Source organism: Rana temporaria, chromosome 5, assembly GCF_905171775.1.
Source record: "Rana temporaria chromosome 5, aRanTem1.1, whole genome shotgun sequence".
NCBI lineage: Eukaryota > Metazoa > Chordata > Amphibia > Anura > Ranidae > Rana > Rana temporaria.
In genome coordinates this window covers 53,557,106-53,576,730 of record NC_053493.1, presented here as the reverse complement: position 1 = coordinate 53,576,730, position 19,625 = coordinate 53,557,106, and the positions used below count along the sequence as shown (strand labels likewise).

The window sequence follows — 19,625 nt, the reverse complement described above, 5'->3', positions numbered from 1 at the left end:
AATAGATGTGTAATAATAGAGAGCGTATAGCAAACAAACTGGGATATGGAAGAAAGGGATCTAAGGGCCCTTTCACATGAGTGAGCTAAACAAGTCCGCCTGTCAGTTTTTCAGATGGACCTATTTACCTGCATCCGTTTAGGCCCATCCATCATCTTCCTTGGGCCATATGGATCGGGGGAAGTCGGGTGTAAACTGCCAGTGGGGTCTGTTTACTCCCAGCTGCCCACAGAGCAGAACGAGCTCTGTCCATGTACACTCTGCATAAACTGAGTAGACAGGGACCTGTCATCTGCTGCGCTCTACTCCACAGGGGTTCACATCACAGATCCCCTGCTGATTGGAATGGAAGGCGCTCATGTGAAATGGCCCTTAGGGTGTCGAAGGGTAAGAAATGTGACGGGGGAACAAAACAAGGGAAGAGAAAATCTTATGTGCATGCACTTGTCAAAGTTAATCCAGAAGTAGTATGTTAATTCTACAAAACTTGAGACATTGATTTGGCACTTGAATGAGTCCATGGAGGCATCATTGAATGGTCAGACAAATGATTTTTATACTTTCTCATCTGATGTCAAATCAAAATTCAACAGGTGTAAAGCCAGCTTAAAGCCTTGTACACACCACTGGTCTTTTTTTTTCCGTTTAACACCCCGCAAGAACACACCACTCAACACCTTTTGCTTTTGTTTTTTGACAGGGGGACGGCGCCCCCCCGTCAGAAAACTCCACTCAGCGTTTTCAGCCATTGGCTGAGAGTGCTGATCGGTAGCTTGTTGGCAGACCTTTTTTCGGTCATGAGCCTTTCGACAGAATCTGGCTTAACATCCGGCTTCTGTCTGACCACCTGCCATACACATGTGCCAAACATCAAACGGTTTCTATTGAACCGGCCGACATTTGGCCCGTGTGTACTGGGCTAAAGATTCACATGATTGTTCTCCTCAGTAGGGTATCACAAAATGCTTCATACACTGGATTTATTCAAGGAAGGGCTTTTGTTCTTAAAGTGGAATCCTAGTTTTCAATGTATAATGCAGTAGAAGTGAGGACCTGAATTTGACTTGATATCAGTCTCTTGCTATTCTCTATACAACAGCACTCAGACTGGGAGAAAGGAGGGGTGATCTAAGCCTGGAATGCTGCATGCAAACATGCTGAGAGTGATAAAAGGAGAGAGCAGAGTGGGTGGAGGAATGACCTCATCAATCCGCTGCTGCTCCTTCAATTACCAGTCAGAAGATTGAGTGTGCAGAAAAATGTCCTTAATGTAGACCTAAAGCCAAAACTTCCTTTTTATAATTTTTTTTATACAGTAAGGTTTTGTTTTTTGTTATCTGTGTTCCATTGGGAAGCTTTTACTTAATTTCCTGCCCCATTGCCACATCTATAAGTGAAGGGATATCCTTCCAAAGTCTAGAAAATCCATGATTGTTAGCAGGGTCACCAGAACTAGTTTCTGTATTGGAAGATTTGTCCTCTATTTGTGTTTTGGTGGCAATGCAGAATTTGTGATTTTCATTGACTGTCTCCCTTGGTGATAACTGTCATCAGGACAAATAGAGAGGGTAAATCTCCATAACGGAAAGCAGGAAACAATAAAAACCTGATGGCTGTTCTAATCCTTCTCCACTCTACCCAAACTAACAATAAAAAAAATGGACAGAAATTGAAATCCTTTGGCAGGTAGAACAGGTTCCTATGATATGTATTTAATTTGTATATTTAGTAGAGGTGCACCGAATGGAAATTTTGGTGCCAAAAACGAAAATGCAGGATGTACTTGACTGGAAATGACAGTTTTTGAAAAAAAAGTATATATTTTTATATATAATTCTTATATGTTCGACTGTTTAATATCATAAATTTAAATGAATTTATAGTTGGCCATTATTGGCACCTTTAGTGCAAGAAAAGCTCAAGAAAAATGTTTTCCTTTAAATTGTATGTTTGTCTTCATTCTGGTCTATTGGGCTTCCGCTGTGGTGTTAAAAAACCTGCTTGCTGCATTTTTGGTTAAAAAACTGCACCAAAAACTCACCTACCTGCTGAAATGCATTGAAAACTCAGCAAAAATGCATCAATAACGCACGTCTTTGATGTGTTTTTTGGTTCAGATGATCTATGAAAAACACACCATAAGCATAGTAAAGTCGCATGCATTTTCTATGGCATTATCGGCACCTTTTTCTCTTATCGACAAAATGCAGATAACCCCATTTTCGGCCAATATGTTTCGGCCGTCCAAATTTCGGTGCATCTCTAATATTCAGTTGCTTGCCTGAAGTTCAACTTGGAGCCTGCCGTTCTCTTTCTGCTTTATAAGTTTTACTACATTTTTTATTATACATTGTTCTAAAGTACTGCACTGTACTCGCCCACCTTGTACTTTGTTTTTACATCATTTTTAATAATATCCTGCTTTTCATTTATCCCAGAATTTATATTATTACTTCTCAATGTTTGCACCAGATTTATGACCGGATCAAAGGAACGTGTTCCCGATTACTGAAATGTACTCGTCTTTAGACAGACTGCCTGTCCATTTTTCTTGATTAGTATCTGCTGAAACAAGCATGTGAAATCCATACATTTCCAGGGAGGAGAATGAGCGCTTTATGCAATACATCTTATTTACACCACCCGGCAATGGGCCTTATAGATTCGTGCTGTGTAAAATAAATGACACTAATTTATATTGGTATGTTACTCTGGTATGAAATCAACACTGTGTGCTTCCTGAGACCTCGGCATCGCTCGCCTCATTCAGCGAGGTTCCTGAGTGTGACTTTGTAGTGAGCGTATCATTCATTTTCAACGAGATTCCTGTGTGTGACTTTGTAGCGAGCGTATCATTCATACTCTGCAAACTAAACACCACTCAGGACTTGACGGAATGACAGCAGCGTGAAACATTTCTGCTCGGGCTAATCATTTTCAGAACAGGGGTCTGCTTCTTGGTGAAACAAGTTGTTATTTTCAGTAGCTCTATACGAGAGCGTGTTTGACTGAAAGGAAACCTGTCCTCCGATTAAAGCACTCAAATTAGCTTCTGGTAAAAAAAAAAAAACACTCAAATTGAGCTTAGCGATCACAGAAAGTGGCCTGCTATATGTTTAACTAACTTAGTCCGCAGGAATTCTGAACGCTGGCAGAATGTTGGTGCTTTGGCAGTGCAAGGTTCTCTTTTGTATAGATAGGCTAAATGGATCCTTAGATGTAGATCTTCAACTTCAGAACCACCAATTTAAACTGAGCACTCTCAGAGCTTTTATAAGCCTTCAAAACGTGCTGCGTAATGGGTCCATAATCACTTTGCCACCCTCCTCTTCTCGTGTTCCACAATGCTAAGAAAGTGCTTATCTTTTAGATCAAGCATTCACACTTTCTACTTAGTGGTTAAATGGAGGTCAGGGGAAATTAAATGTTCTTCTGTACTTTTTTGTTTTCAACAGGTTTTCATCTATTTTTATTTTTTAAAAAGTGGTTGTAAACCCTGTACATGTACCAACTGAAGTGACTCTCCCCAGGTGATACATGTACCAACTGAAGTGACTTCTCCAGAGCCATTCACAGTGCACAGTTTACACAGCATTTCTCAGCTCCATATATATATATATATATATATATATATATATATATATATATATATATTGTAAGGGGTTAGCTCGGTAGCGGGGTGTGTGACCCCCTGGATGGGTTCACTACACACTGAATTTATACAGACAGGCAGTCGAAGACGGTTGAAAACAAAGATTTTGGTTTATTCTTCCATCTTGCTGGAAACAATTGTCTCTTTTTGATTTTTATCATACAGAAAAATCAATGACCACCTCACCTCCTCAGAAGACTTTCAGCTACTGCTCTCCTTACTCACAAAGCCTCAGGATGCAGCAATTTGTGGTAATCCTCTGGCCTTAATTGCCTCATTCTGAACAGCTGAAGTTTTCCAACGCCCTTAAACCTTTCCTGGCTACTTCTGCAGCCGACACCTAATAACAATTGGTGTATTGTCTAAACAAGGCAGAAGTGTATCTCCCATCTGTGACAACACCCACAGATTTACCTGACTTCCTGTCACTATATATATATATATATATATATATATATATATATATATATATATATATATATATATATATATAGATCATGAAATAAGGAAAGAAATTATTTATTTTTAATGTGTGTGTATGTATGTATGTATATAATTAAAAATAAATTATTTCTTTCCTTATTTCCTTTTTTCATGATTTTGCTTCATACAGTATCCTACTGACCCCATCTACGTTTTTAGCTTTTCTTTGCCATAAGCTTGTATACGCATGGAGCACAGTATTAACAGAACAAAATGGTTTCCAGAATCAACTTTATCAGATTGTTACATCATTTTGTCAAGAATGTTAAAATATGTAAAAAAAAAATTGCAAACCTCACCAATATGATAACCCAAAAATATGTTGCAAATGAAGGCCCGGATTCATGTAGATCGCATCTTTAGAGTGGCATAGCCCATCTCATATGCGCTACGCCGACGTAACATAGAGAGGCAAGAACATTATTCACAAAGCACTTGCTCCCTTTGTTGCGCCGGCATAACATAAATTGGCCGGCTTAAGCCCTCCTAATTCAAAGTAGGAAGGAAGTGGGCGTGATCTATTAAAATTAAGTGTGACCCCATGCAAATGAAGGGCCGAATGAATGGCGCAGGTGCGCGCATGCTCAGAATCACTTTGCATATACTCCTTAAGATATGACGGCTCAATGCCTACGACGTGAACGTAACCTACGCCCAGCCCCATTCTTGTGCGACTTACGTAAACAACGTAAAATACGACGGCTGTTCCCTGGTCCATACCCTAACATGACTTACACCTGCTTTATGAGGCTTAACTTTACGCCGGACGTACGCCTTACGTAAACGGCGTAGATTACTGCGACGGGCGCAAGTAAGTTCGTGAATCGGCGTATCTCAGTCATTTCCATATTCGACGCGTCAATGGAAGCGCCCCTTGGGGCCAGCGTAAATATGTGCCCAGGCTCCGACGGCGTAGGAAACTTACGTTGGTCGGGTGAAGCCACAATTCAGGCGTATCTAGCTTTAGGAATCAGGCGTATAGATACGACGGCGCATCAGTGCACTTACACGGCGTATATAAAGATACGTCGGCGTAAGTGCTTTAAGAATCCGGGCCGAAGTGTATATCTTGAAATTTTCTAACCTCTTCCATGAATTTGTGTTTCTTTTTTTTTACTTTCACTTTTTGAGGTTTAAAGTTGAACACACGCTAAAAATAAGCCTGAACATGTGTCACCTTCCAGTGACTGGGAATGGAAGACAAATAATTTGTCTCATCCTGCAGGAAATATTCAGACACATCTGTAATTTTCTGTGGGCTAAACCACATATTATTGCCATCCCCATTATTTTGAAAATAATGTCGTCTGTGTTTTTCTAATACTGATCACTGGTTATTTAACCATTTCCAAAATAGGGTAATTAAGTAATTACTTTGCCAAATTTGACCTGTTATTACTGTAGCGGCCTAGAGTTTGCCCTCTTTGCGTTACGATCACACATGTTCGGTAGTGGTTTAATTTTAAGGTGGAAGTTGACACAGTAAAATGAAACTGGTGTGTATCTAACAAAGCACATGTGCGACACATTCGTTTCTGTTAGTGAGCTGTCTGACAGACGAAAACATCTTTAACAGTCCACAGCGCTCTCACTCCCATGATGCTCCATGTGTTAAAATGTTCTGTTTGAGACATACTTATAAAGATGATTTCCGCTCTGGGACTTTAACCTTTCTGTCCTCCGCAGGAGGCTGAGGGTTTAACGTAGGTTAACATATGTTATCCCATAGGGAGCGCAGCCTCTGTTGTCAATTAGACCCCATCATCAGACAGCAAGCGAGCGCACTGGAAATCTGTATGGAAGAGAAATGGAAAAAAGTGCCTTTTATGACAAAACCAGGTTAAAGCCATCTAATAAACGTAGGTTTTATTTTCCAAAGAATATACATTGAAATGGGCTTGGTGTACAGCAGCCATTCCAGGAACCGTAAAGAAATGGATTACGCACAGTATAACCCTTTTAATTTTTTTTTTACATGGCTGACATTTAATACATTTAAATATTAATGGAGCAGATGCTGGTGGTTTCAGAAAAGGGCCACAAAAAGAGCCCAGGGCTTGTACTCTAATTGTGAACATAATTTGAATCTATAGATTATGGGCCAGATCCACGTAGCGGATCGTAATTTTAGTCCGGCGTATCGGATTAACGCTATGCCGCCGCAACTTTGAGAGGCAAGTGCTGTATTCACAAAGCACTTGCCTCTAAAGTTACAGCGGCGTAGCGTAAATCTGCCGGCGTAAGGGCGCGGAATTCAAATGTTAAAGATGTGGGCGTGTTTTATGTTAATTTTACTTGACCCGACGTAAATTACGTTTTTTCTGAACGGCGCATGTGCCGTTTGTGGGGGTATCCCAGTGCGCATGCTCGAAATTAACCCGCAACAAGCCAATGCTTACGACGTGAACGTCATTCTACGCAAAGCCCTATTCGCGAACGACTTACGCAAACAACGTAACATTTTCAAAATTTTACGCGGGAACGACGTCCATACTTAACATAGGATACGCCTCATATAGCAGGGGTAACTATACACCGAAAAAGCCTTACGGAAACAACGTAAAAAAATGCGCCGGACGTACGTTCGTGGATCGCCGTATCTAGCTAATTTGCATGCTCAACGCGGAATTTGACGGAAACGCCACCTAGCGGCCAGCGTAAATATGCACCTTAGATCCGACGGCGTACTAAGACGTACGCCAGTCGGATCTAGTCCAGCTTCAGGCGTATCTTGTTTTGTGGATACAAAACAAACATACGCCGGAGCAAACTAGAAGTTACTTCTTTGTGGATCTGGCCCTATATTGTTGTGTAGAAGAAGTCTGACAGAGCTCTGTCCATAGACGTCCACTGAGATGAGAGGCACAGTAAAGCACAGTCATTGTAATAAACTACTCTGCAGAAAATATAACATACACAATGACCAAATATCGTCGTCCTTAGAAGTCTAATAAACATAGCTAAAAATTTGGGGCCAGATGCTCAAAAGGGATACGCCGGCGTATCTACTGATACGCCGTCGTATCCCTGTTTCTATCTTTGGAACTGATCCACAGAATCAGTTTTCCATAGTTAGGCAGAAGATCCGACATGTGTAAGGGACTTACACTGCCGGATCTTAGGATGCAGTACCGCATCCGCCGCTGGGGGCATTTCGAGTCGAAATGCCGCCTCGGATATGCAAATTAGCACTTACGGAGATCCACAAAGCTTTTCAGCTTCGTTTTTTCTCCGTAAGTATTAGTTTGCAATCGTAAAATTAGGGCTGCTTTTACAAAGTGTAAAGTTAGTACACCTTGTAAAAGCAGACCCTTCTTTCCAGCGACGCTGTCTTTTTTTTTTTTTCTCCGCCGCAACTCGTTTTTTTTCCCGACGCAACTTTTTTGACCCGACGCGATTCACGAAGCTCGGCGTAACGTCATTTCGCGCTATGCACGTCGGGAAAATGACGTCACGAGCATGCGCAGTACGTCCGGCGCGGGAGCGCGCCTAATTTAAATGGGACTCGCCCCATTTGAATTGGGAACGCCTTACACCTGTCGGATTTAAGTTACACAGCCGAAAATTTCTAGGTAAGTGCTTTGTGGATCGGGCACTTAGGTAGAAATTTTCAGCCAGTGTAACTTAAATGGGAATTTTTAAGTTACGGCGGCTGGCTGTGGATCTGGCCCTTGGATATCAAAACATTAGCATTTGGTGTTCATTTCCATGAAGCTGATCACGTTCACATATATTTAAATTGCAGTTAGTGTTTTTTGTAGGTTTGGATGGAGTAGGGTTGGAACTCATGTCAGGTTTTTATTGCCATCTTTGTGCTCATTGGAAAGGTTCACCCTCTTTATTTGTCCAGATGACTATTATCACTGCGACTGAACATGCTAGAATGTCCACAATTTAGCATTGTCACAAAACCAGGGGTGGAAATCTTCCAGTGGGGACCCTTATTCCAATGACAGCTACTTAGGCCCCTTTCACACTAGCTCTACTTCAAAGTCGCGTGATTTTGCTGCAATTTTGACGTGATTTCAGGGAACGCCTGAGTAACTCGCATCAAAGTCTGACCAACGTAGTGCAGGGACTACTTTGAAGTCGTGCTAATATGAATGGTTGTCATTGGAAATCATGGAGAACGACTTGTCATGCTACTTTGCAGTCCCAAATCGTGGGACAAGTTGTGTGAAAGGGGCCTAAAGATGGGAATTCTGGAGCGACTTCATTTCACTTTCTGCTGTTTCAATAGGACAGGAGGTTAACATAAACCTCCCTATTAAGATGACTACTCTGCCCAAACTAAAAAACAAAAGGGTTTTATATTAGATTTTCTTTCATTTTGAGCCTTTGTGCCAATTTTTTGCTACCCTAGACAATTGTCTCCAAGTGCCTTCTAGCAAATACAGCCTGTTTGAAGTAGATCACTGGAAGAGACATCTCCATTTGTGATATGAGTTCTACAGGTAAATGAATAGATGAATGTTACACAATAACATTTCCTGGTGTTAATAAAAAAAAATCTTTCCTAAAAAAAAAGAAAGTGACACTATTTATGCTCCAGGTTCAACAGGAGACCCTTATCAAGAGCAAGTAAGCAAATATGGACTTCTGGATGACTTTTGTGATATACATACTGGGTCGGTGACGGCGAAACTTTTAAGTCAAGAGTAAGGCCCCTTTTACACTGGGGCGGTTTGCAGGCGCTATTGCTCTAAAAATAGCACCTGAAACAGCGGCTGCTGTTTCTCCAGTGTGAAAGCCCAGAGGGAGCGGTGCGTCCTGCTAGCTGCATCTTTGAAGCGGTGAAGGAGCGGTGTGTTTACTGCTCCTCCACCGCTTCTTCCCATTGAAAGCAATGGTAAACCGCGGGTAGTAACCCTTTTCTGGCCACTAGCAGCGGGTAAAACCGCACCGCTAGTGGCCGAATACCGCCGCAATCCTGACGGTAAAGCGCCGCTAAAAATACCGGTGCTGTACCACCACCGCACCTCCCGTCCCAGTGTGAAAGGGGCCTAAGTCATCTGGTTGGTCATCCAGCATTTTTAGGAAAAGGTCAAGCCCCCATGTTTTTCCTAGGAGAGGTTAATTTTAATATCTAAATATTCTTTGCTAAATTCTCATTTCTTCTGTATTTTGTTTCACCCCAATCACAGATACAACTCGAGGAAAGAGAAGTCAAGAATGCGATGGCGTGGAATACATATTTATCTCCAAACACTTGTTTGAAGCAGACATACAAAATAACAAGTAAGTTGCAGCATTTTTGTAAAAACGTAAATATTGAATACAAATGTAGGGGCAGATCCACAAAAGCATTACGCCGGCGTATCTCTTCATACGCCGGCGTAATTTTAAATTTCCCGCGTCGTATCTTTGTTTTGTATCCACAAAACAAGATACGACGGCATCTGGGATCGATCCGACAGGCGTACGTCTTAGTACGCCGTCGGATCTTAGATGCAATATTTCGGCGGCCGCTAGGTGGTGTTTCCGTCGATTTCCGCGTCGAGTATGTAAATTAGCTATTTACGGCGATCCACGAACGTACGTCCGGCCGGCGCATTTTTTTTACGTCGTTTTCGTTCGGCTTTTTCCGGCGTATAGTTAAAGCTGCTGTTATGAGGCGTACTCAATGTTAAGTATGGCCGTCGTTCCCGCGTACAATTTTGAAATTTTTACGTCGTTTGCGTAAGTCGTTCGCGAATAGGAATTTGCGTAGAATGACGTCACCGTCAGAAGCATTGGCTTTTTCCGGGTTAATTTCGAGCATGCGCACTGGGATACCCCAACGGACGGCGCATGTGCAGTTAAAAAAAAAACATTTACGTCGGGTCACGACGTATTAACATAAAACACGCCCCCATTACATCCATTTGAATTCCGCGCCCTTACGCCGCCAAAGATACACTACGCCGCTGTAACTTACGGCGCAAATTCTTTGTGGATTAGAAATAAAAAAAATAAGTTGCGGCGGCGTAGTGTATTTTAGATACGCTGCGCCCAGCGTATTAATGCGCCCAGGTACGTGGATATACCCCAGAATGTTTCTGTGTTCCTTAGACTGTGGAGAGCGTCATTGTGGCATGAGGAACAAAATATCTTCTAAAGAAAAGTGATATTCATTCCTTGAAAATGAATAGATCGAGTGTGCGAGCATTGCTTTATTAGGTATTTGTGCATTTTGTGTTGTGTTCCGCTACTTAAGAGCACAGCACCTAGTGTCAGCTGCTTCTAGTAGTAGAGTTTGCTGTGTCATTAAATCAAAAAGGTCTTGTGGATTCAAGCGACATTTGGGCGATATTTTTTACTTTTTGCTGTAATATCCCAGAAAATATATTAAAAAAAAATCCTCAGTTTAGGCCAATACGTATTCTTCTACATATTTTTCGTAAAAAAAAAAAAATCACACGCGCCCCTATTGGTTGATTCGCCAGATGACGTATAGCTACGTGATCTCGCGCAGCCGTGCCAACCTGACGCCGTATAACGGCGGCAAGTGGTCAGCAAGCAGTTAATGTACTTCTTAATTGAACCACCCATCTTCAGTGTTCTGGCTGAGGGAAGAAGGTTCTCATCCAATATTTTACAATACATTTTTTTTTTTTGCTGTCACAATGTAGAGTAAACGATTTCCTATCATCTGTGCCCAGTTTTGCCACAAAGAGTTGATCCAGCTCTGAGCAATCCTCTTTTATTGTTCAGTGAGATAAAATGGACTAACAGAGAAAAACCTTGGTTCGTTCCGCCCCCTTGCTGTGAGTGACAGGTTATTTACATATCTCATGCACTAGCCTGGAGACCTGGATTTTTGAATTCCCACCCCCACTCCTTTTCTGAAGTCATGTGGTTACCTTTCTGGATTGTGACTGGATGTTAGTGATCATAGCAGAATTCAGTGTAAGTAATACACAGGACAAAATGCATGTTGACAAGGGGAGTGTAGAGGTGAGAAGGGAGTCTACTGACATCACGACTCCACCCACTGAGCTCCAGACAACAGATCCACCCACAGAATCTGCAGTTTTTTTGTTCTTATAACAGACAGAGGGGAGACATTTGACAGGTAAGGATACATGCAGGAGGCATCTATATCCTTATAGATCACCACTATGGCAGTAGTTTAGAAAGGATGAGAGTGGCTTTACATCCACTTTAAGGTCATGGAGTGGCCTAGCCAGTCTTCAAACCTTAATCCTATAGAAATTTATGGAGGGAGCTGAAATTTAGAGTGGCCAAGCGACAGCCAAGAAACCTTAAAGATTTAGAGATGATCTGTAAAAAAAAGCATGGACCAATATCCCTCCTGAGATGTGTGCAAACCAGGTTACTAACCACAAGAAACGTCTTGCCAACAAGGGTTTCGCCATCAAATTTTAAGCTATGTTTTTCTTGGGGATAAAATATTAAATTATTAAATTTTATTCACTGAGCTGCAACTCAATTTATAACTTTTGTACCATATATTTTTTTTCTGTATTTTTCATTGATATTCTGTCTCTATTATTTAAAACACACCTATGATAAAATATATAGACCATTTGTTTATTTGTAAGTGGGAAAACATACAAAATCTGCAGGGGATCAAATAACAATTTTCCCCACTGTAGGTCTACTTGAAGGTGAAGGGTATCATAACCTATGGTGATACTTGATTGCAGGCCCTATGACAAGTGCCAAGCCGAATGGTTACATTGGTTATGGGGTCACCAAACATGTCCAGGGAAGCAAAACAGGAATAGGAAAGTTAGAACAGTGGGTGCACAAAGGGAAGCTAAATAGGGTGCACAATCATAGGAAGGTAGGTGCGTAGCATAGGTCAGAAAGTGGATAGGTTAGAATGAGAGAATTGTCTGTAGGAAAGTATTAACATTTTTGTTTTATACAAAATTAATTCATGGGAGCGAGCATCAAGTAAGTGAAACAAGCATTTAACCCTTGCAGTGTGGGGACAGCCCCATTGCTAGGGAGCATTTATTATTTCCTTAGAAGCTGGGCTTTAAAATGTTGGATTTCCTCTTAGTTTCAGTCCTGATGATAATAGTAACCAGGGCAAACAGAAAAGGTTTATCCCCCCAGGAGGAACACAGACAGCAATAAAAATCTAATAAAGGTTTAACTCTTCTTTACTCTCTATTTTAACTTTAGGTACACATTCAAACTCTACATGCTCTGAACCCTAAACCTGTAGTTGATCCATGTGAAGGAAAAAAACCTTATTTAAAAGCATTGGTGAAAGGTACTATTTAGGCAGCTTCTGCAAGTGTCTACAGAATACCAATATGATTTTAGAGGTCATGCAGGAGCACAGGCCTCGGCAGAAGCTGCTTGTGTTCCATTGAGGACAGTGCCAGCAACACCACTGGCTGTATGGATTTTCTTTACTCCTAAGCATTATTTACATAAATGTTATAAATACTCAACTGTTCATAGCTTGTTAAACAGAATAAATTGACTCGGTGATCTGTGCCTGGGAGGGAAGACTGTGGAGATTATGGGCAACCAGCCGGGTGTTATTTTTCAGATTAATTGCACATCCCCGAAAGCTGGAAGTTGACCCTGGCAGCCTCAACTCAGAGGCACTAACAAGTTTCATTATATGAAACATCAACATAGTTTGTTACTCCTTTCAACAGAACATTGATGATTTCACTTTTTGACATTGACTCATTGACCACTGGAAGTCTTGTGGGCTTTACCCCCTGGCATGTGACATTTTAAATGTATTCCGAAAACCCATAAAATATAATAGTTCTGTCTTTTTTGGGGGAAAGTCTGCATTCTGACAATTTTTATAAATTCCCACAAAACCTTTAAAATAACAAATATAATGGACTTATTTTCCCTGTTTATTTTTTTAAAATGTATTAGTTTATATTTTCCAGTTGCTCCTTATTGTTTAGGATAGCTGTAGGTTTTCTAGTTTTCTCCCTACCGGTAGGTACTTAGGCCCAGATTCACAAAAGAGATACGACGGAGTATCTCAGATACTCCGTCGTATCTCTCAGAGTATCTATGCGACCGATTCATAGAATCAGTTACGCATAGATATCCCTTAGATCCGACAGGTGTAATTGTTTTACACTGTCGGATCTTAGGATGCAATACCGCGGCCGCCGCTGGGGGGAGTTCGCGTCTTAAACCAGCGTCGGGTATGCAAATTAGGAGTTACAGCGATCCACAACGGTTTTTCGCGTTCGCTACGTCGCTGCTAGTCTAGTTTCCCGTCGCAAAGTTAGTCGTCGTTTTTGGTGCCCTAACTTTACACAGCACACGTATGTGCTGTATAAAGTATGGCCGTCGTTCCCGCGTCGAAATTTGAAAATGTTTCCTTCTTGCGTAAGACGTCCGGGAATACGGAAGTACGCTACGCACGTCGCCGTTAGAAAAAATGACGTCACTTCGCGCAAAGCACGGCGGGAATTTCGAAACGGAGCATGCGCAGTAGGTCTGGCGCGGGAGCGCGCCTAATTTAAATGGCACACGCCCCTTTGAATTACGCGGGCTTACGTCGGAGGCTGCCGGCGTAGGTTTTCATTGAAAGTGCTTTGTGAATCAGGCACTTGCGATGAAAACTTGCGGCGGTGTAACGTATCTACGATACGTTACGCCGCCGCACTTCTACGTGAATCTGGCCCTTAAAGTGGAAGTTCAGCTAAAACCTACTCTCAGCCACATTCTAATCCTAATCTATCAAACCCTGTAAATAAAAAAAATCACTATACTTACTTTTTCTAAATCCGATCCTGTCCAGTCTACAGTGGTGGCTTTAGTGTGGACAGAGACTGCTGACAACAGCTGGGAAATGCCTGGAAAATCACCCAAAGAGTTACTATGGGGCTTCCATTGTCGGTTGCCTCTCCTGCACACTCCCACACACTAGCGACAGCGATTTTTCTTTGCAGGGCTAAATAGTCTTAGAATTTGACTGAGAGTAGGTTTAGGTTTTGACAGAATTTACACAGTTTTTCTGTAATTGTTTGAGCCTTCTTGGTTGATATTTATTGCATAATAGCACTTAAAGTGGACCAGATTTCAAATGTTCACATAAAGCAAGTTAACAGGCATGCTAGGATGCATGCATAAAATGTAAACGAAAAGTTTAAACTTTTCTAATGGCTTCTGTATTGGTCACATAATGTACTCTTGACAGGGGGGGGGGTCATCCTCCATGATAGCAAAGCTATGCTTTTATATTAAGCACTTATGTGGATTTTCCATCCCTATGGATGACTATCGATGAACAGGTATCTATCCAAGAATATCAGACAGTGATATACCTTCCTGTCCTTAAATGAATTTCCCAAGTTCTAAAATCCACTGAGATAGTCATCCAATATGGCACAGTTGGTACTTTGATAATTTGAGGACAGGGTCAGACCTCTTTGCAAGGAGATTGTCCACCAAGTTGGAAAATATACACCAAAAAATTATTTGAGAGTACATCAGATTACTTTCAATAAAACAATATATAAAGTTATCAGAAATCTGCATCTCAGTTCATCCTTTAAAGGCCAGTCTCATTTTGCTTACAAACATTTGCCACTTACCACCCCCCCCCCCTTTACTAATCTCCCTGACTACCACTTTCCCAAACTACAACTTTCTCCCTACTCATCCCAATCTCCCAATCTGTGTCACTTTCCTCCTTCCCCATGTCTTTCTTTCTCTAAATATATACGATATGTGCACACTCCCACAAATCACCCGATACAGAAGTTGCTGTGATCTATATGTTTTGAATTTATCAATAACTTGATTCATTCACTTGTAGTATTATACCTTAGCCAGTGGCGTAACTAGAACCTTTGGGGCCCTGGTGCAAGAAACCATGAAGGGCCTCCCTGACCCTCAGCAGGGCCCTTTCCTCCGAACCCAGTGGTGGAACACCAGGGCCCAGTCTTAAGTGCAACCTTTGTGACCCTGGAAGTTCCACCACTGGTGTCAGTAATTTTTTTATTTTTTATTTTTTTTTCAACAATTTTATTTTTGAAAATTTTTATATTTTTTATTTGTTTACAATATTTTTATTGGAGCCCCGTTGGGGGGCTTTGATGAAGATATCAGGGTTTCTAAACAGAACTCTGATGTTCCATCTTTGAGACAGAAAGAAGATTTAGGACACAGCCCAGAATCTCCATCTCTCCATCTCCTCATCTGAACTGAATGAATGGATAGGAATAGCTCTATACAGATATTTTCCTCCATTCACAAACTGAAACATAGTAAACACATTTTACTATGTTTCAGTTATGAATGGACAGTCCAGGATCAGTACAGATCACTGACTCTCCATTCAGAAAAGGAAGGGGCCGGTAAATGACACATTTACCGACCACTTCCTCTGTCTCTATCCTGACGCATCCCTTGCAGCAGTGCTCAGCAGAGGGGAGGGGGGAACCCGGCAGGGCTGCGGGGGATGAGGATGGACAGCAGAAAGAAGCTGTATAGGAGGAGCAACGGGGGAAACTGCATATAGAGGAACCAATTTCTACATTTTCCTCCTGCAAGAACTGATATGTTATACTCTGTTCTACCTTTATGTGAGACCCAATAAAAAACTATTGAACAAGAAAAGCCATGGTCTTTGATCACACGATCTCTGCTAAAGAGGAAGGTCAGGCAGTCTGAGCTCTGATGCTTCTTTACAGCAGTGCTCACACTATCAAATATACATGCTTTTAGATATGTGAGCAACACTAGATGGTGTTGAGAGCAGTATTTTCTCCAGGAAAGGTACAGTAAGTGTTTTAATCATTTTATTACTCTTTATTTATTCATCCCAGCAAGACTGTTAACATTTCAGCCTTCAGCTTCCATTAAACTGTGATTAAAACTGCACTTATCCTTTAGCAGCAGCCATAGAGCCACTTCTTGTCCACCCTGCATATAAAGCTCTGTTGGCAGGCAGCCTGTAATTCATGTGTTTAATATCTTACCTTATCTTGTTTTGGTTTTTAAGCAGCAGATAAGCGTTTATGGCAGATAATCTGCCATCTTCTCTCTGTCAACAGTTCCAAAGCCTTCCCGCTTTAGTTATTGGCAGCCGAAGGCAGCTATACCTCAGTGTGCAATGAAATTTCAGTAGTTTCAATTGTTTAACTTCTCCAGCCTTTTATTGCATAGCATTAGCTCAGACAAAGAGCTGATGGAAAACATTAGTGCGCTCTTAAGCTGAAGTGTTTTTTCTTTGCCGGTTAACTGTAACACTAGCAGGTGTTACTGATTTTAAAATGTAAAATACAAGGTTTATATATATCTATATATATGTTGGGGGAAAAAAAGGACACGCTAAAGGACTTGGCAGAGCTTATGTCTTCTAAAACATGGTAAGATAACATAGAAATCCTTCTGCTTCCAATTTAACTTTATGAAAGTTTTAGTGAAGTTTTTGTTCCCTTCTGTCGCTAACTGGATGTTATTTCTTCTCTTAATTCGATAAGGTTTATTGAGTACGGCGAATATAAGAACAATTACTACGGCACAAGTATCGACTCTGTACGGTCTGTGATGGCCAAAAACAAAGTCTGTTTGCTGGATATACAACCCAGTGTAAGTAAAATACACTTTACTAACTGATGGAAGAATGTATTAGTGGGACTCTTTCTTTACTTTCTTGATTCTCTCCAAAGAATTGTAGCAGAAGAAGGTAATGTATCTTAATTATCTGTTGCTACTGGTCAGAGGCTAGCTTTCATTTATAAACAAAATTATTACAAAAGCAAAGGCCACAATTTGACCGGTCCTTTGATCAGCACCTACCTTTTCCATTATTTTGTGATTGATTTTCAAGCTTATTTAAGGAAAAAACATACAATAAATATAATTATAACCTTCTAAGGAAAATGTTACACAAAGCAACATTTTTCCTTAGCAAAATTTATATAAATAGATTTTTGCCTTTCAAAGACTTGTAGTGTCTCTAAAGCGTGCTGTTGAAAGCCCCCCTGGAACACAAGATCAGCACATTCCCCTCTCACAGAAAGGCCGTCTGCCTTGTTTACATAGGCTGCCTGCCGTTCTGCCTCTCTCACGAGCGATCGGCAGTTCCCGGCAGACATCGCACCCGCTGGACCCCCTGATTGGCTCCTGCTGTGTCCAATAACAGATGGAGTGGGTCGCCGGCGGTGCGCATGACCCAGACCCAGAACTGACCCAGGTACATGATCTGGAGCAGAGCGGAAGCCCTGCCACAGTAAATCTACGGTGGACGGTCGCTAAGCAGGTAAAGTAACACATAAATGTAGCTACCCTCTCTTGCTCGCTCCCAACATGGGCTATGCACTACGGACTATGGGATTTGTGATGTGCATAGAGCAGTGCACATAACGGCACCTAACATGCACTGCTCATTCCAAACAAAAACATACGTGAGAATGAAAAGGCGAGGTTCAGGAACTCAGAGGATGTTCCGAGGAGGCAGAAAAACACTGTAAGAAATGAATGAATGAAAGAAAAACAGATTACAGGGCCATTAGGTAGTGTATGTGTATAACTTATTTTTGTAGAATAAGGGTATTGTTTAGTGTCACTTTAAAGCAGAACTTACGTCCAGAATGCAAGTTGTGCTTGTTATACTGAACCTTTCCACCATGCCAAAATAATGCAATTCATTTGGGGGAAAAAATGTAGAAAAGGAGGAATTTTAAAAAATATACTTACCTTACACGTGCTACTGCCTGAGGCCACCAGGTAAGGGCTTCATCACAATCCTCATGGCAATATCCTGGGAACACGAGGATCCCAATCTTTTTGGCTTTTGCTAGAGAATTTTCATGTGAGATTTGGGATACTCTGCATTCCCAGGATCTTGCCCTATGCTGAGGCTGGATGTAATGTAAATATATATATATATTGTTTTCCAGAGGCATTTTGGGTGTTGGACCCATATTTAAAGGAAAAATACAGCCAAAGCTTGTTTGGCTATGCTTTTTACTTGCAGTTCGTTCTGCACTCCTGTGACCCGTTTTCAGCAGACAGCGGGCTGAAGCCCACTTTTGGCTGGGTCCAGGCCTGGGGAAAGATTGCGACTATAAAGTTGGGATCTGCGCACAGCCCTGAACCGGCACCTGGCCCAGCCTCTTAGTGAGTTGTTGACAGCCTGAGCCGTCCGCTTCCACCCCCTCCACAGCTCAAAGCTTCAGTGACTGGCAGTCACCTGCTCTCTGCTCACGGAGCTCTCAGAACCAAGCGATTAGCGGTCTTTGATCGCTCAATTCTCATCCTTACAGCCGGTGGGGGGACAGATGCAGCATCGGACCAATACTGCATCCATCTAGGTAAGTATGATTTTGAAAAAATAAATGTACTTCTCTTTTTATCAAGCAGATCTCTTGCAAGGGTGCAATGTCCTCTTTAAAGCAAAACCATCAATAGAATGGACAGGTTTTAAACAGGTTTTAAACATATCTAAACCCAAAAGTAAACATTTAATATATTGCTATTTGCTGTTTTCTTTTACTAGTAAGTCTGTTATTTTTGCATGTTCCTTAACAGGCCAAGCTGTGCAGCATCAGTAGTACTTAAAACAGTTGAGACAAGCATTGAACACTAACAGGGGTGTTTATAATGTTCAAAATCTCCAACCACATTACTTTCGGTGACTCTCCAGTAGCAGTAATTGCAGATTTAGACAACGTGGCTGTTTTCACAGAGCACTGGCAGCGTATACGCTATGGTACACAATGTTAGTCCGCCTGCTAGTAACCGACAACATGGCCGCCTACGAGGCGGCAACAACTTTTTTACTTTTTAGCCGGCGTTCTGTCAAAACAGCCAACTCGTCATGTTATGTAGTGTATATGCTGCCAGTGTTCTGTGAAAACAGCCAAGTCATCAAAATACTGCTGCTCAAGAGTCACCAGAAGTGATGTGGTTGGAGGTTTTGATTAATTGGCTGTTTTGGCAGAACACCGGAAGTGAGCTACAGTTTTCACATTCTATCAACAAGGCAGGATGTTGGTGTTGCTAACTGGGAGGTTTTCAGCCAGGCTTCTGGGGGAGCCTAAATGGCCTACTCCTATAACAATATAATTAATTAACATTTTTAAAGCCGCACAGTTTTTTTATGTAATATCCACTGGTGCATCTTGCTTGTATAGGCTATATTTTGGAAAAGGTGAACTTAGCCTTTAAAGCGGAATTAAACTCTCCGAAATACTCACCTCCTCTTTCCAGTATCAGTTTTAATCCCTCGCTGGCCGCTGTCCTATTCTGCCCGGCTACTTCCAGGTGCCAGGTTTTCAGCCTTGTGTAATTGGCAGGTCGGGGAATAACGTCATCTTGCACATGCACACAGGAGTCTGTCATTTCGGCACATCCGGAGTCTGCTGGGAATGCATGCTGAGCTGTGCAATATGTAGCTCCTTTTGCATTCAATCGAAGACTGTTATTGCAGAAGAGACATAGCATGTCTCTTCTGCAATAAAGAGCTGCTGGAAAGTTTTTTTTTTTTTTTAATTTAGTCAAGTTTCGTTTAGTGTTAAGTGCAAAAGCAAACATT

The 19,625-nt window shown here is 41.6% G+C and overlaps 1 protein-coding gene across 4 annotated transcripts in view; it reads left to right on the top strand.

The window, feature by feature from the left end:
- The window catches only part of MPP7 (membrane palmitoylated protein 7), a 537,461-nt gene that overhangs the window by 493,651 nt on the left and 24,185 nt on the right, over nt 1-19,625 (top strand). For all 4 annotated transcript variants that reach the window (XM_040352591.1, XM_040352588.1, XM_040352590.1 and 1 more), the window contains 2 exons: nt 9,280-9,373; nt 16,567-16,675. In XM_040352591.1, coding sequence (XP_040208525.1) covers nt 9,280-9,373; nt 16,567-16,675 — 203 coding nt within the window. The remainder of the gene's footprint in view (nt 1-9,279; nt 9,374-16,566; nt 16,676-19,625) is intronic.